Below are 23,848 nucleotides of genomic sequence, written 5' to 3' on the forward strand. Positions count from 1 at the left end.
TCACGGGCACGCCGGGTGGGCCGATGCGGCGGCGGCAGCGCCGGGAGCGGGAGCGCCGGGAACACCGGGAACACCGGGAACACCGGGAACACCGGGAACACCGGGATAACACGGATCGCCATGGAGTACGTCAGCCCCGAGCAGCTCGCCGGCTTCAGCAAGTACAAGGTACTGCCGGGCACGGGCGCCGGCGGGCGGGCCGCGCTCCGGGGCGCCGCGGGGCCTGGCGGCGGTGGGGGGGGAATGAGGGGCTGCCGGGCCTGGGAGCGGGGTCTGGGAGGGGGTTTGGGGTACATCGGGCGGGGGGGGGGGGATGCGGCGGGGCCGGGAGGGTGGGGTCGGGCTGGGCGTGCTGCAAGGAGGGCTTGGGGTTTTGGGGAGGGAGGGCTGCAAGGGGACACAGGATTTTGGGAGGGGGCTGCAGGGGGACACGGGATTTTGGGGCGGGGGGGCTGCAGTGAAACTCGGGCTGCAGGGGGATCCCGAGATATGGGAAGGGGGGCTGCAGGGAGACTCAGGCTGCGGGGAGACCTTGGGTTTGGGGGGGGGCTACAGGGAGACTGAGGCTGCGGGGGATCTTGGGTTTGGGGGGGGCTGCAGGGAGGTCCGGGGCTTGAGGAGGGGGCTGCAGAGAGACCCGGGATTTTGGGGGGAGCGGGGCTGCAGGGAGACTCAGGCTGCAGGGAGGTCCGGGATTTGGGGAGGGGGGTCTGCAGGGGGCCCCGGGGTTTGGGGAGGAGGCTGCAGCAAGACCTGGGTTTCGGGGGTGTTGTGGGCAGTGAGACCCGGGGGTGGGTGGGCATTGAGAGCCCCCATTTGGAGGGGCCTGCGGGGAGACCTGGGGTGTGGGAAGGAGGAGGCTGCGGTCCCGGGTTTGGAGGGGGGGCGGGGGCTGCAAGGACACACGGGGTTTAGGGGGGGCTGCAGGGAGACCTGGGAGCTTGGGGGGCCTTAAGGGAGACCCGGGGTTTGAGAGGGAGGGGCTGCAGGGAGACACGGGGCTGGGGGGGCTGTGGGCACAGCGAGGACCAGCGTGGGGAAGGTGGGATCGTGTGAGACGTGGGACCCCCCCCTTGCTGGAGAGGTCAGGGGACCGTTCTGTGCCCGGGTGGGGCAGTGTCACTGTGACCCCAGCCCAGGCATCCCTGGGGGGGACACACCTTCACAGGAGAGTGGGGGGATCACATTCAGTGCGTGTGGCCCCCCCAGCCTGTCCCTGGCAGTGGGGGACATTGCTGGGGACCATTAGGGAGGGAGCTGTGGCAGCTGCCCTGTGTCCCCCCCTCCTCCTGGGCTGGGCTGGGCCCAGGGAGGCAGTGGTGGCCTGTCAGCACACACAGAGAGGTCTGTGGCCACCCCCCCCACAAAGGGACAGCAGAGGGGGGGCTCTGGGTGCCCTGGGAGCACATCCAGCCCAGGAACTGCCCCACCTTGAGCTCCTGCCCCGGGGCTGCTCCGTGCAGTCACACCCACGGAACCCACACTGGCCCCGTCTCCTCTGCCAACTGTGCCTTGTTCAAAGCACTGGGAGCCTTGGAAGGAAGTGCTGGAAGTGCAAAGAGGCTCTGCCGTGGCACTTAAATCCCTGAGGCCAAAGGAGGTGACACCCTTAACACAGGGAGCACTGTGTCCTGTGTTTACGTGGAGAGGAGGCTCTTTTCCATATTTTTTTCTTCTCCCACCCCAGCAGTGAAGCAAAAAGGGCTTCACCTCACCTTCTTTGCTTCGTTGTTCTTGGATCCATCATGTTGGGCCACGTTTGCAGTCATCCCTCCCGGGTGGTGTGTGAGGTGTCATGTAAGAGTGTGGGATGATCGGGACAAGCCTGATACCCGCAGGGAGCAAAGCTCCTCCTGGAGCAGTCCCTGGGGGCAGGAGTGGCCAGGCCTTGCTCTCACTCTCCTCCTGCACACTCAGAGCTGGGGAGGGGGAGGGAGGTGGGCCTGGGAGAGTGAGGTGGGCCCGGGAGAGCGAGCTGGATGGATGTGACACAGCTGCACGGGGCTCCCTGGGCCAGGCTGACGATGGTGGCTTGGTTTGGGTGCTGGAGACCAGTGAGCAGAGCCCCCCAGTCACTGGCTTGGCTCCTGCAAACACAAGGCTTTGGTTAAAGAGGGAGCCTGTCGTGGGCTCAGCCCGTTCCCACTCATGGGGGGGCTGCCTTCCCTCTTGGCACCTGTGCAGTGAGAACTGGGGTCTCCAGCTGCAGCAACCCCCTGGCTCGTGTAGCAGGCACCAAAACCTTCTCCCAGGTTTTTCCTGAAGACGCTTCTGGGGGAAATGGTGCTGCAGTTAAACCTGGGAGAGGAGCCCTGGGAGCCGAGCAGGGCGAGGAGGGAGGTCCCACGTGGCACAGAAGGCACTTGCTGTCCCCAGTTAGGCACTGGTGGCGTGTTCCCTGCCCTGGGTTTGGGTGGCACAGGCTGAAATGTGGGACCTGTGTCCCGAGGGCAGGGGTTCTGCTGCCTGGTAGGAGGAGCTTTGCTCCAGAGCCTGTGGTTTTACTGGGTCAGTGGAGACTTTGATAAGAGTGGGCGGGTTCATTTAGTGCTCAAAGAGCATCATCTCTGCCTCTGTCCTGCTACCTTCCTTCCTTCCTCTGTCTCTTGTTTCCTTGGGAACCCTTGTTCTTGGCTGTTTTAGCCTTGAGGAAGTGGCTGATCCAGCACAATTCTCTGGTACTGGGTCACATATTCCAGCCTTGCTTTAGGCATTGAGGCTCGTCGTGCTCTGCCCTGTCCAGATTCCAAAGCTGGTTGACCTTATCAGGCTCCCAAATCGGGTTTGGCTTGGGAGGGACCTTAAAGCTCATCCAGTCCCACCCTCTGCCATGGGCAGGGTCACCTTCCACTAGCCCAGGTTGTTTCAAGCCCCATCCTACCTGGCCTTGGACACTTCCAAGGATCCAGGGGCAGCCACAGCTTCTCTGGTCACCCTTCTGCAGCCCCTGATTCTGGCTCAGCCTTTAAGCTGTGCCTGGCAGAAGCTGCTCTGGCCACACACCGTCCACACGAGTGCATTTTGGGGTCGTGGAGGAGGCAGCGTGTCCAGGGAAGGAGCACGTCCTCGCAGGGGAGGTGGTGTCCCTGCAGCTGATCCAGCAGGAGCAGAGGAGCTTCGTGCAGGAGGATCCACAGGTCCCTGCAGCCCTGGCTGGGTGACCCTGCCGTGGGTGCCGGGACCACAGACGGGGAGCAGCGAGTCGGGAGCCCGGCTGGTTTCAGCTTTGCAGAGTGAATGTTTCTGCAGGGGGGACAGGCAGGGGTGTGCTCCTGCTGGCACAGGCTGGCAGGGGGAGAGGGACCCGCTCTTGAAGGGGCACCAAAGAGCTGCTGTGCCCAAGGAAGCCACGTGGCACAAGGTGCTGTCGGAGAGGGGTTCAAAGGTTTAATGGTACTGGAGACGTTTTCCTGGGGGTGTTGGTGGCAGCAGCTGGACACGATCCCAGCTGTGCCCAGGGGGGCAGGAGGCCAATGGCCCCGGGGCTGGGGCAGCACTGCTGGGGCAGCAGGGCCAGGGCAGTGCCCTCCCTGTGCTGGCACTGCTGGGGCACCTCCAGTGCTGGGGCAGCTCTGGGACCTCACACAGGAGACACAGGGAGGGGCTGGAGCGTGGGCAGGGAAGGGAAGGGAGCTGGGAAGGGGCTGGAGCAGCAGGAGGGGCTGAGGGAGCTGGGGGGGCTCATCCTGGAGAAAAGGAGGCTCAGGGGGGACCTTCTGGCTCTGCAACCCCCTGACAGGAGGGGGGAGCCGGGGGGGGGTCGGGCTCTGCTCCCAGGGAACAAGGGACAGGAGGAGAGGGAACGGCCTCCAGCTGTGCCAGGGGAGGCTCAGGTTGGACATGAGGAGGAATTTCCTGCTGGAAAGGGTGGTCAGGCACTGGCAGGGGCTGCCCAGGGAGGTTTGGAGTGCCCAGCCCTGGAGGTGTCCCAGGAAGGCCTGGCCGTGGCACTCAGTGCTCTGGGCTGGGGACAAGGTGGGGATGGGGCACAGGGGGGATCCATGGGCTGGGAGGGCTTTTCCCAGCTGAAGGACTCTGTGATTCTGTCCCTGTAACACTCCTGCAGCAGGGAATTCTTTGGGTGTGCACAGGTACCTCTGGGGACAAGCTGAGCTGAACTGGGAAGGAAGGGAACAGCTCCAGCCTTGCTGGTGCCTTGTCCCAGCCCTGCCTTGCGGACAGATCCCAGGGGGATGTGCTCCAGCCCCTCTGGCCTGCTGACTGGGTGTGGGGGGTGGGTGGTGCTGGCAGGGGGGAGATCTCATGTCAGACATGCCCTGGGCTGAGGGCAGGCCGTGGGTGCTGCCCCTGGAGCAAAGCACAGCGGGCTCTGCTCCGGGAGGGCTTGGGGTGTCCTCTGCCAAACCCAGCTCTCTGTCACTGTCCAGCACTGGGGGTCCCCTGCCAAGAAAGCTGCAGCCAAGGCACTGCTGTTTCCAGGGGGAAACCTCCCAGTCGGATGCCAGGGGTCAGATCCTTAAAACCTGCCTACAGATCGCTTCGGGCCAGATTCTGGGCAACCTCCTCCTGCAAATTTATGGGAAGGGGGGAAAATGGGACCATCTGGAACATTTACAGAGGTGTCTGCTCCTGTCTTGCTTTGTCTGCTGCAGAGGGACTTTCCATGAGGGCCTGGAGGGACAGGACCAGGGGGAATGGCTTCCCACTGCCAGAGGGCAGGACTAGATGGGAGATTGGGCAGAAATTATTCCCTGTGAGGGTGGGGAGGCCCTGGCACAGGTTGCCCAGTGAAGCTGTGGCTGCCCCTGGATCCCTGGAAGTGTCCCAGGCCAGGTTGGAGGGGCTTGGAGCAACCTGGGCTAGTGGGAGGTGTCCCTGCCCATGGCAGGGGTGGGACTGGATTCATTAAGGTCCCTTCCCACCCAAACCATGCTGGGATTTGATGCTGTGACTGAGGGCACAGTGCTGCAGCTCCACGTGTCCTGGCAGTTACAGCAGCTCCCGTGGTTTGTCCCTGTCTTTCCATATTCCAGTCACGTGCCCTGCGTTCCCTGTGGCCTTTCCTCACCCGGTGCTGTCTGAGCTGCTTGTGATTCCACATGTTCCAGCTCTACCCCGGGGGATCCTGCGCTCTGCTGGTGTCTTCTGGTGTGATGGAGCCACTGGTGACCATTCCCAGGGCTGTGCTCCCTCTGTGGCCCCTGGATCCAGGTGCTGTAGGAGCAGGGAAGGCCCTGGAGGGAGGAGTGTTGTGCAGGAGGCTCTGGCCGAGGGTGGGTCTCTGCTCCCGTGAGTTCCTGGCTGTGTGAGCGGGGTGGAGGGGCAGGTACAAACCTCTGTCGTGGTGTCACCTGGACCTCAGGCATTGTCCTGGGGAATCGTGGTCTGGGGGAAATGCCAGCAAAGGAGGGTGTGGGAGTGCCACTCCTGAGCTGTGGCACGGGAGGGATGGGATAGGAAAGCAATGGCATGTGTCATGTCCGAGTCCAGAGGGGGGACAGGCCGGTGGCTCATCCCAGAAGCTTCCAGGGCAAGTGTGAGTCCAAGTGTGAGTCCAAGCAACAGGGAACTGAAGTGAGGCCTGGGAAGGGCCTTTTGTAGCAAAACTGCTGCTGAAACCCTCAAACCCTTCCATTCTGTGTCCCTGTGTCTGAGCAGGAGCTGGTGGTGCCCTTAAGGGACCTAAAGGTGCAGTAGTGTAGATCCTACATCCCTCTGGATGGTGGGAATCCCAATGGTGGAGCATCCAGCAGGCCTCTGATCCCTGTGCAGTGAGCTGGGCAGGCCCCATCCAGAGAAGATGCTTCCCACATTTGATTATTCGAGCTATTAAAGGATTTTCTTGCAGGAAAACAACTCTGTCCCTCATTTCCAGTGTCAGATGGGAAGAGTGTTCACAGGAGAGCTCAGGAGACCCGGACAGGCAGCTGGCTCCAAGGATTTCCATTTAGTGTGGAAAGCACTTTTTTTTCTGGATGCTCTTCTCCCTTTTCTGCTCCTTCCAGCTGGGAATCCAGCTGCTGGTCCCGTGTAGTGTCCTCAGGAAATCCCTTTGGCTCCAGGCCTGGAGTGCCGTGGGGAGCAGGGCTGCGGATGCTGCCGCGGGGAGCCGGGAGCTGTTCCCGGCAGGATTTTATGGCTGCTCTGGAATTGGGAGCCCTGAGGAGAGCTCTGCAGGGTGTTCAGAGGCACTGATGTGCCCGTGGCAGCTCAGACTGGTGGAACTGGGAGCCAGGGCAGCAGGACGGGGAGCATTTTCCACTGGGATGGGGCTGTGAGGCTCGAGGCCACGGTGATGGAAAGGCCTGGCTGGTGCCTCCCTCCAGACATCCAGCTCGGCTTCTCCTGGCAGGAAGGGTGAGGAGGAGGGGAGGCCTTTGAGCCCAGCTTTGGAGTCACTTAACTCCTTCCCCAGGGGCTCTTTAATTGCTCTGAGACAGCTTTTAAACACGCCCAGCTTCCCAAGGCGGCTGCCTGGCTGCGCCGTGAGGAAGTCCAGGAGTGTTCCCAGACTCAGTGATTCCCAGGCTAGAGGGGTTTTTCTGCTTTCTTCTCCTGTTCTGTGATTAAATTCAGGGTTTTGAACCTCTGCCCAGCTTAGTGTGCCCCTTGAAGCTCTCGTGGTCTGCAAACTGCCGTGGTTGGAGGAGACAGCAGCAATCCCGGGATTAACTGGGAACGACCCGGCTCACGAGCCTTGGCTGAGCTTTGTCCCCGTGCTGAGTGGGGAGATGAGGGGAAGGGATTTATCCTGCCTTCTGGAGACACTTCTGGTGTGTGCTGGGAGGTTTTGGTGAGTGATGAGCTGGTGCCACTCACCTGGTGTGGGTGTGTTTGCGTCCCTTCATCCTGAACAATCCTGGAACTGCTGCGGGAACGCTGCTGGTTTCTGAGCAGTGCCCTTTGCTCTGCGGGGTGTCAGAGAGAATGGACCCTGTTTGGGTGGGGAGTTCCCAGACTCTCTGGTTTTAGCCACACAGGGGTGGTGATGAAGCTCTTTGTGCCCTCAGTCCCCAGTGGGTCCTGCAGGTTTTCCAGGAGGAACCTCAAACCTCTGTGGGATGAGTCGCCGGGGGGGTAACGCAGCTCGTGGCTGTTTTGGCTCCACTCCTGGCCTTGGACACTTCCAGGGATCCAGGGGCAGCCACAGCTTCTCTGGCCAACCTGTGCCAGGGCCTCACCACCCTCACAACCAGGAATTCCTCCCCAGCATCCCATCTATCCCAGCAATGGTGGGTTGGGATCAAACCCAGCTGTGAAGGGGTCTGTGCTCCTGCCAACCTTGGCAGCTCCCCAGTGGCTCCTGGTCTCCCTGAGGAACATCCCCCGTGTTTTCTGCAGCCCAAACCAACTCTGGCAGCAGTGGGAAATTCTCTTTGCTGTCGCAGTGTTATTGTGGCAGGTTTGGATTCTGTCTTTTCTCCCCCCCCCCTCAGGTTTCCTGCCCTGAGTTGCTGCTCTGATCCCTCCATTCCCACTCCAGGGGTTTGCTGCTGGCTGATCCTGTTCCAACTGCATCCCTGCCCCTGAAGGTTCACCATTCCCTCCCCTGTGCTCACCACCTCTGCATCCTTCTGCAGCTGATCACCTCCAGCTGTAGTGGAAGTGGTGGTGACCCATATTCATGGATATTTAATGCTCCCAGGCACAGAGAGCTCCTGGATGCAGCTGGAATTGGCAGGCTGCTCTCCAAAGCCTGCCATCAACATCAAGTGTTTTTCCACGTTGTGTGTCCATGGGGAGGTGATTTCCACTGCACCAACACGGCTTGGGATGGGGTCAGGACTCTGCAGGAGGGAGGTGGGGCTGGCTCAGAGCCTCATTCCTCCACGTGTCCTGCCTGGAACTGCTGTGCTGGAGAGCGAGACTTTCCTGGATTCTTCCCTGGGAGGGCAGGCAGGCCCTGGCACAGGCTGCCCAGAGGATCTGTGGCTGCCCCTGGATCCCTGGAAGTGTCCCAGGCCACGTCGGACGGGGCTTGGAGCAACCTGGGCTAGTGGGAGGTGCCCCTGCCCATGGCAGGGGGTGGCTCTGGATGAGCTTTAAGGTCCTTCCAACCCAAACCATTCTGGGAATCTCCCAGCTGGTGCCAAGGCCATGTCAGAGACTGTTGGCAGGGCAGGAATCTGGTTTTCCCAGTGAATTTGCACATGGTGTGGGGCTCTGACCTTGCTGAGCCCCTGCTTGTGTTCAGGTCTGGGCCCCTCACACAGGAGACACAGGGAGGGGCTGGAGCGTGGGCAGGGAAGGGAAGGGAGCTGGGAAGGGGCTGGAGCAGCAGGAATATCTGAGGGAGCTGGGGGAGCTCAGCCTGGAGCAAAGGAGGCTCAGGGGGGAACTTCTGGCTCTGCAACCCCCTGACAGGAGGGGGGAGCTGGGGGGGGTCGGGCTCTGCTCCCAGGGAACAAGGGACAGGAGGAGAGGGAACGGCCTCCAGCTGTGCCAGGGGAGGCTCAGGTTGGATATTGGGACAATTCCTGCATGGAAAGGGCTGTCCAGCCCTGGCACAGCTGTCCAGGGAGGTGGTGGAGCCCCGTCCCTGGTAGGATTTAAAATCCCTGTGGACATGGCTCAGTGTGGCCTGGGCAGTGCTGGGGATGGTTGGACTCGGTGGTCTCAGAGGACTTTTCCAACCTCCTTCCAACCTCATTCCATGATTCTCTGCTGTGTTTTGAAGGTCTTTTTTTTGCTGGATGTCTAAAACCTGCCCAGTGGAGCCCGGGCAGGGCAAGGCCAGGGGCTGATGTTGGAGCTGCCGCTGGGGCAGGCAGGGGGGACATCCACGTCCCTCCTGCTGTTCCCTGCCTGCTGCTGCTCCTGGTGGCAGCCAAACCCATCAGCTCCTGTGGTGGGTGCAGCTCTAGCACTGCCAGCGTGGCCAAGCTGATGATCCCTGCTGCTGCCAGCCAAGAAGTGACCTTAGAAACGACAAACAGGGCTCAGGTTAATCAGTACCATCGGGGGTGAGGTGATCCTCACCCCTCAGCCGAGTGTGGGCAGAGGGCAAACGGGCCTTGTTTTTCCTGGCACGGCCCTGCTCACTCCCGTGGGCCGGGGTTGGTGAGTTTTCTGCCTCCTGGCTCATCCTCAGCCTGATGGGAGAAGGTTCTTTGCCTTGTGCCATCTTTGTGCCTAAGGAGATTTACAGGGAGCGGCCCTGCGGACTGGCTGGAGCTGCTCTGCTGATTGCACCCATGGTGTGGAAACGTGGGCCCGTGGCCTACAGCTGCCATGGGTCCTCCTGGGGAGCCTGGGAGCAGGATGGGATGTGCAAACCCCTCTTTGCCTGCTGTCCTCCCCCAGCCCACCCCGACTCCGGCCTGCCCGGTGTGAGAGGGGTGATGGTGTGAATCCCACCAGGCACAGGGTGGGAGGCTGGGGCTGTCCTGTGCAGGGCCAGGGGCTGGACTCGATGGTCCCTGGGGGTCCCTTCCCCCTCAGGCTGCTCCGTGGGTCTGTGGCAGCTCTTGCTCTGCCACCGGCTCCGGGGAGCCGGGTCACTTCAGCGTGGAATTGTTTTTCCGGGACAGGAAGGCTGTTAGTAGGCTCAGGGCTATAAATCTGTATTTTTTTCCTCTTTGGACGCGTAATTGAATCTTCCAGCAGCCTCCTGGTTGCAAGATTGATGTTGTTTCCAAGCCCCACAAACCATTTGTGTCCATAAATCCCATCATGACTCCAGCCAGCTCGTCTGTGACGGCACCGCAGCCGCCGGGCCTGGCTCTGGCTCTTGGGGTGCCCCGTGGCTCCCTGGGGCACTGGAGGCCCCATCCAGGTGCCAGTGACAGGATTGTTGCTGCTGCCTTTGCTCTTCTCTGAAGGAGTTTCATCCCGAATCCCGAGGGAACTGTCAGGGCTGGGTCGGCTCCTTCCTGCGGCCGTGGCTGCCGACACGGTGCTGGTGTCGAGCAGGGCCTGGCACAGATGCCTGGCTGCTCTGGGAGGGAGCCTCTGGGAGGGATGAAACTCCTCCTGGGCACTTCTCCTTTTCCCTCTGACCCTCCCTCCCTGAAAACGAGGCAGAAATCCGAGTCCAGGCTGGTGGGAATGGTTGGTCGTGATAGAAAAGCCACCCCCGGAAGGATGTGGGTGACCACAGCAGTGTGTGGAGGCCCAGAATGCAGAAGGTGACAGTGAGGACAGAGGTGAGGGGATGACAGAGCTCAGACACTGCTGGGTTTGTGGCCTCGCAGGCCAAGAGGTGGAAGGGGCAAGTTTGGGAATGTCTGTAGGGAAGAAACCCGGCGAGGGAAAGCAGCTGGGGGAGGCTGGGCAGGGTTCTGTCCCTCACTGCAGCTCATTGGAATTCTGGGAGCGTCTGTCCTGGGCAGGCAGCCGTGTGCTGGGTGTCCCAAAGGGTGGCAGCCAACCTGGCACCAGAGCCAGCCCCCTGTGCCCCAGGGGTGTCCCCTGAGCTGGCACAGCACCACCAGAGACGTGTCCTGCCAGGAGACTGCCTGGAGCTGAGGGGAATTAGGAAGGATCCAAAGCCATGGGAGAGCGTCCAGGGGCCTAAAAAATGGTGGGGAAGGGTCTGGAGGGGAGACCACGAGGAGGGGCTGAGAGCACTTGGTGTGTTCAGCTGGAGAGGAGGAGACTGAGGGGACACCTGCAGCTTCTTCCCGAGGGGCAGCATGAATCCCTGCTCCCTGTGACCAGGGACAGGACCCAGGGAACGGCTGGAGCTGTGTCAGGGCAGGGTCAGGTGGGATCTCAGAACAAGGTTCCTCCCCAGAGGGTGGTTGGCACCGAACAGGCTCCCCAGGGACCCTGTCACAGTCCTGAGGCTGCCACAGCTCAAGGAGTGTTTGGACAACGCTCTGAGGGACAGGGTGGGATTGTTGGGGTGTCTGTGCAGGGCCAGGAGCTGGACCTGGTGATCCTTGTGGGTCCCTTCCAGCTCAGGATATTCCCTGATTCGATGGTTGTATCAACAAACCTCTGCAGAGCAGCTGCCCCCTCCCTCAAGAAACGGGTCCTTCCAGCTCTTTGAGCTCTGCAGGAGAGGTGGGAATGTGTGTGGCCATGGGGAAAAGCTACCTTTTGACTGTTATCCCCAGTCTTTGCAGGGAGAGGGGAAAGCTTCCCAAGACATGAGCCTGGAAAAGCTTCCTCGAGGTTCCTCAGGAGCACGGAGGCTCCGGAGCTTCCCCCGCCTCGCTCCAAGCCTCGTGTCTGTGTTCTTGTTCCAGGCTTGTTTTGGGGATAATGAGATTAAATCAGACCCTCCTCCTCCTCCCCTAACTGGTGGTTCAAATCCTATTAACCTTGCAAAGCGTTTGGAATTCTGCCTCCCAAAACTGCACTAAGCTGGGATGGAAATTCCTCGTGGCTGATCCCTCGCCCCCCTACGGCATCGGCCTCGGGGTTTGCTGCTGCTGGCTCTGCAGCTCCCGTGGGATGGCTGGCGTGGGGATGGAAGCTCCGGGGCTGAATCCCAGGGAGATGGACTGATCCGGCCTGGGGAGGGCAGGGAAGGGCTGGGAGGGGGCACAGGAATCCTCGCCAAGGGTGGGATTCACCCTGTTGGGAACAAACGTTGAGATGGGAGCCCAGCGGGAGCTGGTGCCCCTTCCCGGGCCTGGTGCCCCTTCCTGGCTCTGCTGCCCCTTCCTGGCCCTGCTGCCTCACCTGGCAGGTGTCACTTGGCCCTTTCCCACCACTTTCTCCCCAGCTTTGGAAACGGACAGGCTGCTTCCAGGGAAAATGGGGTTTGTGGGCGAGGAGAGGAGCAGAGAAGAGCAACCCCTGGGTGCAGTGACAGGGCAGGATCAGGGCCACGGGCTGGGAGGGGACACAGAGCTGCTGCCTGGGCAGGGGCCTCCTTTTACCAGCCAGATCAAACCTGGGACCTGCTGGAGAGAGTCCAGAGGAGGCCCCGGAGATGCTCCAGGGCTGGAGCCCCTCTGCTCTGGAGCCAGGCTGGGAGAGCTGGGGGTGCTCAGCTGGGGAAGGGAAGGATCCAGGGAGACCTTGGAGCTCCTTCCAGAGCCTAAAGGGGCTCCAGAGAGCTGGAGAGGGACTGGGGACAAGGCATGGAGGGACAGGACACAGGGAATGGCTTCCCACTGCCAGAGGGCAGGGAGAGATGGGAGATTGGGAAGGAATTCCTGGCTGGGAGGGTGGGGAGGTCCTGGCCCAGGTTGGGCAGAGAAGCTGTGGCTGCCCCTGGATCCCTGGAAGTGTCCAAGGCCAGGTTGGACGGGGCTTGGAGCAACCTGGGCTGGTGGGAGGTGTCCCTGCCCATGGCAGGGGGTGGCACTGGGTGAGATTTCAGCTCCCTCCCCACCCAGACCAGTCTGGGATTCTGTGCTGGGACTGGACTCGAGCAGGTGCCCCTGCTGGGGACCTGGGGGGGGGGGGTTGTCCCAACCACAGGGAGCAGGTTCTGCCCCGATTGTGTGAGCCAAGGAGTTCCATAGGCTGTGGAATTTCCTTGGGATTCTTATCAAAGTGTTTCCTGGGGAAGAGGACTTTAGCCAGGGAGATCTGTGTCAGAAGGGCTGTGGGAGCAGAGGGCAGCTCGTGCTGCTCTCCAGAGCCAAAGGATGTCCAGGTTTAACTCCCTGACTGGAGTTGTCTCACGCCTTGTCTCAGCCTTTCATTTGCATTTCTATTTTTATTCCCCCCCCCCCAAACATGCCCTGAGCACCTGAAATGTTGCAGAAGTGGTGGGATGAGGGGCAGGAGCTCTCCCTCCTCGTTTTTCCCCACCCAGGCAGGGCAGAGCAGTTGGAGGCAGGTGCCTGGTGAAGGATCAGCATCTTCTCCTTGCTTTGTGTCCGGCTCAGAGAGCTGGAGTTGACGCTTCCAAAGGCTGGAGGGTCGGTGGGTGAGCACCAGGAGTGCCCTGGGTGCCCCATGCAGGGTCTCAGGGGGCTTTTTGGGCTATTCACACCGTTTTTGGGGAGACCCCACCCTTGACCCAAGTGCTGTTGCAGTGCCGAGACTTGGGTGGATTTTGTCCTCGTGGAAAGCTCAGTATTCCTGGAACAGCAGTGATGGGACAAGGAGTAATGGATACAGATTGCAAGAGGGGAAATTTAGGTTGGATGCTGGGAAGAAATTCTGTGCTGTGAGGGTGGTGAGGCACTGGAACAGGGTTGTGGACGCCCCAAGTCTGGAAGTGTTCCAGGCCAGGTTGGATAAGTGGGATAGTGGGAGCTGTCCCCGCCCATGGTGGAGGGGTTGGGACCAGATGATCCTTAAGGTCCTGTGATTCCGGATCTCTGGCTTTCCCCGTGTGTTTCTGAGCCCTGACCTGTGGCTTTGTTTCCTCTGTGGTTCCCAGTACAGCGCCGTGGACAGCAACCCCCTGTCCCTGTACGTGATGCATCCCTTCTGGAACACCATCGTCAAGGTGAGCCCCGCCAGCTGCCTCTGGGACACCCTCAGCTGCCTCCTTCGGGGTACCCCAAGCCCCCAGGGGCTGCCTGCAGCCTGCCCTGAGTCCCTGCATCCCATCCTGCTGCTCGGGATGCTCGGGATGCTCCGGACGGTGTCCCCGCAGCACGTGCTGCCTCGCCCGTGGTTTAAGGAGTTCCTCTGTTCTTTTGCTGCTTCCCCACAGATCTTCCCCACCTGGCTGGCCCCAAACTTGATCACCTTCTCTGGCTTCCTGCTCCTTGTCTTCAACTTCTTCCTCATGGCGTACTTCGACCCGGACTTCTACGCCTCCGGTAAGGCCGCGCGTTCCCGGGGGGATGTGGGTCTGCCACTGGATGTGCTGGGAATTCCAGAGCGTGTGGGGGAGGCCCCTGGGTCTGGGCCTTCCCAAGTGATGGGACAGAGCAGGGGGTTGAACCCACTGGGCTTCTTGAGCAGGACTTGTCTGGGTACAACACCTTCCCTCCGGCTGCCAGAGGAGTGAGCTCCTGGCGTCAGGTGGGAGAGGGAGGAGCAAACAGCTGGAATCTTGGGCAGGAATTGGCTCATCCTACAGAGGGAGGAGCAAACAGCTGGAATCTTGGGCAGGAATTGGCTCTTTCTACGGAGCAGACAACAACCCAGTGCCCTTGTTTTCAAATCACAGGGTGACGTGGGAAGCGCTGCTTCCCTGGAACCGGCAGCCTCGTTCCTCACATCCCTGCTCGCTGCCCTCTTGCAAAACACTCCACCCCTGCAGACCAACCAGGCCAAATCCTCCTCCTCAGCCTCCCTGTTCACAGCTTTGAGCTTTCCAACGCTGCCTGTGATTCCAAAGGCTCGGTTGTCCCTTCCCTCGTGGCAGAATCCCAGGGAAAGAGTTACAGCGGGATAACTCTCCGTGGATCCCTCTGTGCGTTTTCTCTCCCTCTGCCCCTGCCAGGGTTGGGTTGGGTTGCTCTGGAGAGTTCATTCTTGTTCTTCTAAAGCTGGGCCCCTCATCAAAACACAGTTAAGTGGGAAGATCCTGGTTTCTGGGGTTTGCCTTTGTTGGTGGGTGGGCGAGTCCAGGCTGTCGAGAGCTCGGGTGGCATCGGGGGCTGTTTGCCAAGATTTGGGTCGTGTTTGGTCCTTGGGCCATGGAGGAAAAGCTGACTATAGGTCAAGGGGAGAATCCCCAGGACATCAGACATCCAGAATCATGGAATTATAGAATGGTTTGTCTTGGAAGGGACCTTCAAGGCCCTCCAGTCCCACCCCCTGCTGTGGGCAGGGACACCCTCCACTAGCCCAGGTTGCCCCAAGCCACGTCCAACCTGGCCTTGGACACTTCCAGGGATCCAGGGGCAGCCACAGCTTCTCTTGGGAACTTGTGCCAGCCCCTCCCCACCTCACAGCCATGAATTCCTTCCCAATGTCCCATCTCTCCCTGCCCTCTGGCAGCAGGAAGCCAATTCCCCTTGTCCTGTCCCTCCATCCCTTGTCTCAAGTCCCTCTCCAGCTCTCCTGGAGCCCCTTTAGGCTCTGGAAGGATCTCTCAGGTCTCCCTGGATCCTTCCCTTCTCCAGGTGACCCCCCAGCTCTCCCAGCCTCTCAAAAGTTGCCTTTGGAGGGGTGGTGACACTCTTGCTTTGGGACCCTTTTTCATCCATGTTTTGCATGTCCCTCTTGGAAAAAGAACCTTTCCTTGTGCTGATGGAGCCTCCAGAGCCTTGTGCCTTCCCTCCTCCTGGGATGGCTTTGTGGGTGTGACCCTCTGCTGCTGGGAAGGCACCATCCTGCTGCCCTGAGGAAACAGGGAGTGGCATTCCATGGAATCACTGCTCCTTCAGGAGACCTCCCCGTGCCCTCCCGCTGTTTTCCAGCACCCCTCTGGCTCCCTGGCCGTGCTGGCTCCCTGCCAGGGCCATGCTGTGGGAGGTGGGGGTGCCATGAAGGAGCAGCTCCTTTTCCATTGGAGGGATGGGACTGGAGAGCGGGCAGGGAATCCTGGCACGGAGACCGGGAATTGCCACATCCCGGAGAGGCTCCACCTGATGCTCTGAGCGAGGGATCGAGGAGAGTCCCCTGCACACAACTCTGTGGCGCTGCAGTGGGGCTACAGATCTGGCCCCAGTTTTTAGATCCTGTGGTTTTTGGGGATCTGGAGACAGAGGAGAAGTTAAATCCTGGAAGGAAAATTCCTCAGTGTCCTGGTTTCATGAGCTGTTGTGGAGCAGCTCCGCCGTCACATCCCAAAAAGTTCACATCCCGGTCTCACTGAGTTGTGCAGGTGCTTTGGCCTCCTGGGCCAAAACAAACCCCCCTGGGAGCTCGTCCTGAGCTGTCCTGACTCAGCTCTGTCTGATCCCTGCAGCTCCTGACCACCAGCACGTTCCCAACGGAGTGTGGATCGTTGTGGGGCTCCTCAACTTCATGGCCTACACGTTAGGTAAGAGTGTTCCTGCTGGGCTGTGCTCACCTGGTCGTGCTGTGGCTGCGTGTCACCCGGTCTCTGAGCCCCCTGGGAAATGTTGGATTCTGTCTCCCGCCAGGCACTGATCCAGCTGCTCCTGGGTCTGCTGGAGCAGCTTCTGGGAGCTGCTTTGCAAAGTGGAGAGAAGGAAGTTGTCCCAGAGCAGCAGATGAGGAAAGGAGGAAACTGGAACCGAGACAAATTTGAGATAAATTGTGAAATCCTGTCTTGGGTCTGCTTTAAATAGTCAGGAATCACAGAATGGTTTGAGTTGGGAGGGACCTTAAAGCTCATCCAGTGCCACCCCCTGCCATGGACAGGGACACCTTCCACCAGCCCAGGTTGCCCCAAGCCCCGTCCAGCCTGGCCTGGGACACTTCAGGGATCCAGGGGCAGCCACAGCTTCTCTGGGAATTCCATTACAGCTCCTCCCCACCCTCCCAGGGAAGAATTCCTTCCCAGTCTCCCATCTCTCCCTGCCCTCTGGCAGTGGGATCCATTCCCTGTGTCCTGTCCCTCCAGGCCTTGTCCCCAGTCCCTCTCCAGCTCTCCTGGAGCCCCTTTAAGCTCTGGAAGGGGCTGCTTTAAGGAATACAGAGGAAATACAAGGCACTAACATAACCTTGTCAGCCTGTTGCGTTTCCAGCCTCCCGTGGATCAGGGTGGGTGGGAATCCCACTCCCCACTCCCTGCCGGCGGGTGGGAGCGGTGGCAGCCGCTGCCCCCCGTGCTTTGTGTGTGGGTTGTCCAGGAGAACTGCCCCTTCCTTCTGCTCCTCCCAGATGGAGTGGACGGGAAGCAGGCGCGCCGGACCAACTCCAGCACCCCCCTGGGGGAGCTCTTCGACCACGGGCTGGACAGCTGGGCCTGCGTGTACTTCGTGGTGACCGTCTACTCCACCTTCGGCCGCGGCTCCACCGGCGTCAGCGTCTTCGTGCTCTACCTCCTGCTCTGGGTGGTCTTGTTCTCCTTCATCCTCTCCCACTGGGAGAAGTACAACACGGGCATTCTGTTCCTGCCCTGGGGATATGACATCAGCCAGGTGGTGAGTGCCCAGCCAGCCCCTGGGAGCTGCCAGGGTGTGCCCGCCTGCCACAGGGTGCGAGGGAGGAGCTGGCTCTGCTCGCCTCCAGAGCCTTGTCGGTCGTGGAATTTTCCCCTTGGAGGTGGACTCTCTGGGAAAACAGAGGTTTGAAGGGTGGGCACTGCCTTGTCTTTCCTCTCTCCCTGGTTCTCAGTGCATGTTTTGGCCACCTGAAGTGTGGCTTCGGGCAGTTTCCTGCGTGGCACCGGTGTGGGTGAGTTCGAGGCTGGATGTTTGGGGTGCCCTTTGGCGCTATTGGGACAGGTGCCAAAACCACAGCGGGGTTAATTGGCTCGTTAATTGGCTGTGCCTGGAGCAAAGGTTCCCGGGGAGGTGCCCCCCCATACCCTGGTGCCTGGGCAGTGGGCGTTGAGACTGATGGTGATGGACCCTCTGGGGTGTTGGGGTGTCCATCCCTCCTTAAGGAATTCTCTGCAGGGAGCTTTTTGTGATGACAGCTGGCACGAGACAGGTCCCCTCTATTGCTGCCTTCCACTGACCCAGGTTGCTCCAGGCCCTGTCCAACCTGGCCTTGAACAATTCCAGGGATGGGGCAACCACACGTTCTCTTGACAACCTGTGCCAGTGTTTTACCACCCTCATTGTAAAAAAGCCTCTTATATCTGATTACACCTGTTCTATTTATCTTCTGGCTCATCAGGTGCTGGGTGGGAAGTGCAACAAGCTGGAAGGAGAGTTCAGTGAATGCAGCTGCACTATAATAATTATAATAATCATCTCTCCTGGTAAAGGACTCTGGAGCTGAACCCCAGATAACTCTGAGCCCTTTCTCCACAAGTGTTGCTTAACACCCGTGCTTTCAGCTCGTGCCCCTTGCAGAAGGGCAGGGCTGGAGGGCTGAGCTGCCCTGCAGCGTGTTCCACCAGTTCAGGGGGGCTGGTAAAGCTGAAATATTCCCTGTGAGCCTTTGCCCTGTAATCCAGCAGGAGATGGATAAGAAAATGTCCCTGAGTGAACCCTCTGGGGTCACTGGAACTTGTGGTGTAAAACCTGTCACTGTGCTCGGGACATCTCGTGGGTTCTGGCTGAGCAAGGGCATCCTGGCTCCTGGTCCTGCCCTTCTCCAGGAATCACTGAGGTTGGAAAAGCCCTCTGAGACCATCGAGTCCAGCCATGCCCCAGCACTGCCCAGGCCACCACTGACCTGTGTCCCCACATGTCACATCCACAGGGATTTTAAATCCCACCAGGGATGGGGACTCCACCACCTCCCTGGGCAGCTGTGCCAGGGCTGGACAGCCCTTTCCATGCAGGAATTGTCCCAGTATCCAACCTGAGCCTCCCCTGGCACAGCTGGAGGCCGTTCCCTCTCCTCCTGTCCCTTGTTCCCTGGGAGCAGAGCCCGACCCCCCCCCGGCTCCCCCCTCCTGTCAGGGGGTTGCAGAGCCAGAAGGTCCCCCCTGAGCCTCCTTTGCTCCAGGCTGAGCCCCCCCAGCTCCCTCAGATATTCCTGCTGCTCCAGCCCCTTCCCAGCTCCCTTCCCTTCCCTGCCCACGCTCCAGCCCCTCCCTGTGTCTCCTGTCTGAGGTCCCAGAGCTGCCCCAGCACTGGAGGTGCCCCAGCAGTGCCAGCACAGGGAGGGCACTGCCCTGGCCCTGCTACCCCAGCAGTGCTGGCAGAGGGATGGGCACTGCCCAGTCCAATCCCAGCTCACTCTGATTACACCTCCTGCCATGGGGGGGGTTGTGAGTTTATTTTCCCCCTTCCTGGGGTGGGTAGGGCTGAACGTGCCTTAGCAGAGCTGCCAGGTGGTGCCAGCCCAGGTACTCCCAGCTCACACTCTCCCAGCTCACACTCTCTCAGCTCACACTCTCCCAGCTCACACTCTCAGCTCACACTCTCCCAGCTCACACTCTCCCAGCTCACACTCTCTCAGCTCACACTCTCCCAGCTCACACTCCCAGCTCACTCCCAGCTCAGTCTCAGCTCACAAACTCTCAGCTCACACACTCCCAGCTCACAATCTCAGCTCACACTCTCCCAGCTCACACTCTCCCAGCTCACACACTCCCAGCTCACACTCTTTCAGCTCACACTCTCCCAGCTCACACTCTCCCAGCTCACACTCCCAGCTCACACTCTCACACTCTCCCAGCCGTGCCCGTCGCGTTCCTCACGCCTGCCTGTCCTTGTGCTTTCTTTCAGACCATTTCAATTGTCTACATAGTGACAGCCTTTGTGGGAGTTGAGGCCTGGTATGCACCTTTCCTGTTTAATTTCTTATATAGAGACCTATTCACTGCAATGATTATTGGTAAGAAGCTCCATGTTGAAGCCTGTCTTTTAAACTGCCCCTTTTTAACCGAGCCGATGTTAATGCCGTGCTAACGCTGCTCTGTTTGCTGCCCGGGGAGCTGCTCTGGGCTGTTGTTGAGGTGACTAATGGAGGGTGTTCTCACAGCCTGCCCTTTCCCAGCCTTGCAAAACACTGCTGTCTCCTGCAGAGTTGTTTTGGAGAGCTTAACTCCCGTCTGCCTGAGCTGCCTTCACACACCGGGGGAGCTCAGTTTGGTTGCAGTGAGAGCTGGGGGGGGTTTAGGGGATAAAACCAGTGTGATAAAAGCAGGGTTTTGAGGGGATAAAGCCCCACGTGCAGGTGGGTGCTGGGACCTGGCACCCAGTGGGGCCTCCCCAGCCTTGGGCTGTTTTGGGGGGGTCAGGCCACTCTTGTTTTGCTGCCGTGGGGCTCCCTCACCCCAGAGTACAAACACTGTGTGGGAGGGACGTTGCAGCCCTGGAGGTGGGTGGGAGCTCTGCTGTGTAGGGATCCTGCCCTCCATCCACCCACCTGAGCATTGAACAATAATAGTAATAATAAAACTGGAATAAAAGCCCAGCCTGTCTCTCCTGTGGTCAGTCCAAAGAAGCTGCTGCAAAGAGCAGAGCTGAGCTGACCTCATTTAATGCCATTTGCCTCGTTCACAGGCTCCTGCTCAGTTTATTTGCTGTGTTCTTTGTAATTACTTCGTTTCAAGTTAATTGCTGTGTTAAGTGTAGTGCCTGCACTTCTATCAGGTGGATGTTCTGAGCTTTCCTCTGGCAGCCGTGTAACTTCACATGTGAATAATAATAATGTGCTTTTCCAGTGTGAAAAATAGAGCCCAGTGCCCACAGACCCCATAACTTCACATGTGAATAATAATAATGTGCTTTTCCAGTGTGAAAAATAGAGCCCAGTGCCCACAGACCCCATAACTTCACATGTGAATAATAATAATGTGCTTTTCCAGTGTGAAAAATAGAGCCCAGTGCCCACAGACCCCATAACTTCACATATGAATAATAAATGTGCTTTTGCAGTGTGAACAAGAGAGCCCAGGGCCCACAGACCCCATAACTTCACATGTGAATAATAAATGTGCTTTTCCAGTGTGAACAAGAGAGCCCAGTGCCCACAGACCCCATAACTTCACATGTGAATAATAAATGTGCTTTTGCAGTGTGAACAAGAGAGCCCAGGGCCCACAGGGGCAGGGTTTGGGGTAGGAGCTGGGTTATTAAAGCAGGAATATTTCCAGCTGTGTTAAAATACCTTGTGCTGGATAAGCAGGGCGGGAGCTGTGCTGGGCTGTCATGGGTACAGTGGTTGATGGTTCTGGTTGGGGTGTAGATCTTTCAGTCATTCAGGTGGTTTGTATTGTTTTTCAAGTTATAATGACAACTTTTTTGGCACTGTGGGCACTGGAAGTGTTTGCACACAGCTGGAGAAGCTGCAAACTGCCTTTGTTATGAAGACTGGAGCACGTCACTCGTGGCGTTTGCACTCGCCTCACGTCCCATTAGAACTGTGTTATAATTAAACTTTCTCCCCCGTCTAAAGCACAATACCGGGCTCATTAATGCAGCTCTTTCAAATGGAAATGTCTTTAATTTATAGCAGACCTCAGTTTTAATTACAGCCCTTGGAGCAGAGGTAGGAGCACCTACTTCTGAACGTGCTGAGCCGCTCCTGGGGCGCCCTCGGGGCTGTTTTTTGTTGCAAGGCCCTCAAAGCAGGGCCTGGGCAGCTGCACATGCAGGGGGCACATGAGGGACCCTCAAAGCAGGGCCCAGGCAGCTGCACATGCAGGGGGCACGTGAGGGACCCTCTGCCAGGGCCCTGACGTGGCTCTGTTCTCTTCCAGCCTGTGCTCTCACTGTGACGCTGCCCATGAGCCTGTACAACTTCTACAAGTGAGTTTTTGGGATCCCGGGGTGGTTTGGGTGGGAAGGGACATTAAATGAATCCAGTCTCACCCCTTGCCATGGGCAGGGACACTTTCCACCAGCCCAGGTTGCTCCAAGCCCCGTCCAGCCTGGCCTGGGACACTTCCAAGGATCCAGGGGCAGCCACAGCTTCTCTGGGAATTCCAGCCCAGCCCCTCCCCACCCTCCCAGCCAGGAATCCCTTCCCAATCTCCCATCTCTCCCTGCCCTCTGGCAGTGGGAAGCCATTCCCTGTGTCCTGTCCTTCCATGCCTTGTCCCCAGTCCCTCTCCAGCTCTCCTGGAGCCCCCTCAGGTATTTCCTGGGGGCACAACCAGGGATCTCCCATTGATTCCATGTATTTTCGTTTCTTTCCTTGTGTTCCAGGGCCTATAAAAGCAACACCTTGAAGCACCACTCTGTGTATGAGATCCTGCTGCCCCTCGTGTCCCCGGTGCTGCTGTTCCTGCTCTGCACCACATGGATCTTCCTGTCCCCCTCTGACATCCTGGAGGTCCAGCCCAGGCTCTTCTACTTCATGGTTGGAACAGCCTTTGCCAACATCTCTGTGAGCAGCTTTTGCTTTATGCTTGAGAAACTGGAGAATTAGTTAAATTGAGTGTTCTCAGAGGCTTGTGCACCCTCTGTGCTGTGAGCAGCAAAGTGCTGATGGGAAGGGAGCTCCTGCTTCATTTTGGGGGGTAAATGTAAAAGGGCGGGGACTAATTTTTTGGTCAGAATCTGACCTAGCTGCATGCTCACAGATTTGCAGAATCCTTGAGGTTGGGAAGGGCTTTTAAGATCATCAGGTCAAGCCGATCCCCCAGCACTGCCCAGGCTGATCCACACTGAGCCATGTCCCCAAGTGCCACATCCACAGGGCTTTTAAATCCCTCCAGGGATGGGGCTCCACCACCTCCCTGGGCAGCTGTGCCAGGGCTGGACAGCCCTTTCCATGCAGGAATTGTCCCAATATCCCACCTGAGCCTCCCCTGGCACAGCTGGAGGCCGTTCCCTCTCCTCCTGTCCCTTGTTCCCTGGGAGCAGAGCCCGACCCCCCCCCAGCTCCCCCCCTCTGTCAGGGAGTTGTGGGGCAGGAAAAGGTCCCTCCTGATCCCTCTTTTCTCCAGGCTGAGCTCCCGCAGCTCCCTCAGATATTCCTGCTGCTCCAGCCCCTTCCCAGCTCCCTTCCCTTCCCTGCCCACGCTCCAGCCCCTCCCTGTGTCTCCTGTCTGAGGGTCCCAGAGCTGCCCCAGCACTGGAGGTGCCCCAGCAGTGCCAGCACAGGGACACCCCCCGTGCCCTGGGGACAGCACCCTGGGCCCCACGGGCCCCAGCCCGTGCTCAGGCCGTGCCCTGTCCCCAGTGCCAGCTGATCGTGTGCCAGATGAGCAGCACGCGGTGCCGGCCCCTGCACTGGATGCTGCTGCCCATCGCGGCCGCGCTGCTGCTCGTCGCCTCGGGGCTGGGGGCCCACAGCGAGACGCTGCTGCTCTACCTGCTGACGGCCTTCCTCACCCTGGCACACATCCACTACGGCGTGCTCGTGGTACGTGGGGCTCGGGGCCGCCGCTCCGCTGCCGGGCGGGCGGGGAATGGGGCGGGGGAAAGCGGGAGCGCGGGTGGGAACGGCCCGGGGGAGCGGCCCGGGGCTGCCGGGAGGGTGGGCTGGAGCCCTGCAGGGCTGCGGGGGTCTGAGACCTGCTGTACCCCCGGGGCTGTGTCGCGGGAGCTGGAAACAAACCCTGGAATGCCGGGATGGTTTGGGTTGGGAGGGGACTTAAAGTCATCCGGTGCCACCCCCTGCCAAGGGCAGGGACACCTCCCACCAGCCCAGGTTGCTCCAAGCCCCATCCAACCTGGCCTTGGACACTTCCAGGGATCCAGGGGCAGCCACAGCTCTGGGAATTCCATTCCAGTCCCTCCCCAGCCTCACAGGGAATAGTTCCTTCCCAATCTCCCATCTCTCCCTGCCCTCTGGCACTGGGAAGCTATTCCCTGTGTCCTGTCCCTCCATGCCTTGTCCCCAGTCCCTCTCCAGCTCTCCTGGAGCCCCTTCAGGCACTGGAAGGAGCTCTGAGGTCTCCCAGTGAGGTCTCCAGGATGGAGGGGGGATGTCCCTGGTAGGGAAAGTGGGAACCCTGGAGCTGCAAGGCCACCTCCCCTGCTGTCAGGGCTGAGATCCAGGGATTTGCTCCTCTTGCTCTACCTGAGTTTTGATCAAGACGGAAAACAAACTTGTAGAAGACCCAAGTCCCATCAGGAATGCCCCAGGAAGCTGCTGAGGGCAAGGAAGGAGGACAAGCAACCCCATGTCCCCTGCCAGGCTGGGGACACCCTCCTTGGAAAGCCCCTTCTCCTGGGAAGTCCAGCTCCAACGTGGAGCCTCAGAGTGGAGTTCCAGCTGTAATTCCAGCCAGGAGTAACAGCCAGGTTGTCCTGTCTTTCCAGTCAAAGGCAAAGAGGCTCCTGTGCAAGAAGGATTTGTCTAACTAAGAAGCTTAAAAGAAGTTTGGTCTTGGAATCACAGCTGGAGATGGGACTGACTGGGTGGGAAAATCCTCCTGCCCACCTTTGCCCATCCCCTCCCAGGAGCCTCCCAGAGACTGTTCCCCTCCTTCCCTCCCTCCATCTTTCTGGAGGCCCATCCATCCCTTCTTCCAGGGTAAAAGTCACTTGGAGCTGAAGAGCCTTTAAAGGCTTTGTGACTGGGGCATAACCCCAAACTGCTCCGAATTTGGGAGGGATGATTAGGAACAAACCCTCTGTTCCCAGCT

At 59.5% G+C, this 23,848-nt stretch overlaps 1 protein-coding gene across 3 annotated transcripts in view; it reads left to right on the forward strand.

Annotated features, from left to right (window-relative positions):
- Nucleotides 1–23,848, forward strand: part of SELENOI (selenoprotein I) — a 26,246-nt gene continuing 2,398 nt past the window's right edge. The window contains exons 1-9 of one of the 3 annotated variants that reach the window (XM_051773824.1): nt 1–168; nt 13,253–13,321; nt 13,532–13,640; nt 15,683–15,757; nt 16,564–16,826; nt 19,032–19,140; nt 21,011–21,059; nt 21,459–21,639; nt 22,438–22,620. In XM_051773824.1, the coding sequence (XP_051629784.1) occupies nt 121–168; nt 13,253–13,321; nt 13,532–13,640; nt 15,683–15,757; nt 16,564–16,826; nt 19,032–19,140; nt 21,011–21,059; nt 21,459–21,639; nt 22,438–22,620 (1,086 nt within the window). In that variant the 5' untranslated portion in view covers nt 1–120. Of the gene's footprint in view, nt 169–4,876; nt 5,173–13,252; nt 13,322–13,531; nt 13,641–15,682; nt 15,758–16,563; nt 16,827–19,031; nt 19,141–21,010; nt 21,060–21,458; nt 21,640–22,437; nt 22,621–23,848 lie in introns of those variants that run through there. The other 2 variants (XR_007901044.1, XR_007901045.1) reach the window with 2 other exon arrangements.

The sequence above is a fragment of the Manacus candei genome, unplaced genomic scaffold, assembly GCF_025592945.1.
Source record: "Manacus candei isolate 608988 ecotype Guabito, Panama unplaced genomic scaffold, ASM2559294v1 h1tg000177l, whole genome shotgun sequence".
Lineage (NCBI taxonomy): Eukaryota > Metazoa > Chordata > Aves > Passeriformes > Pipridae > Manacus > Manacus candei.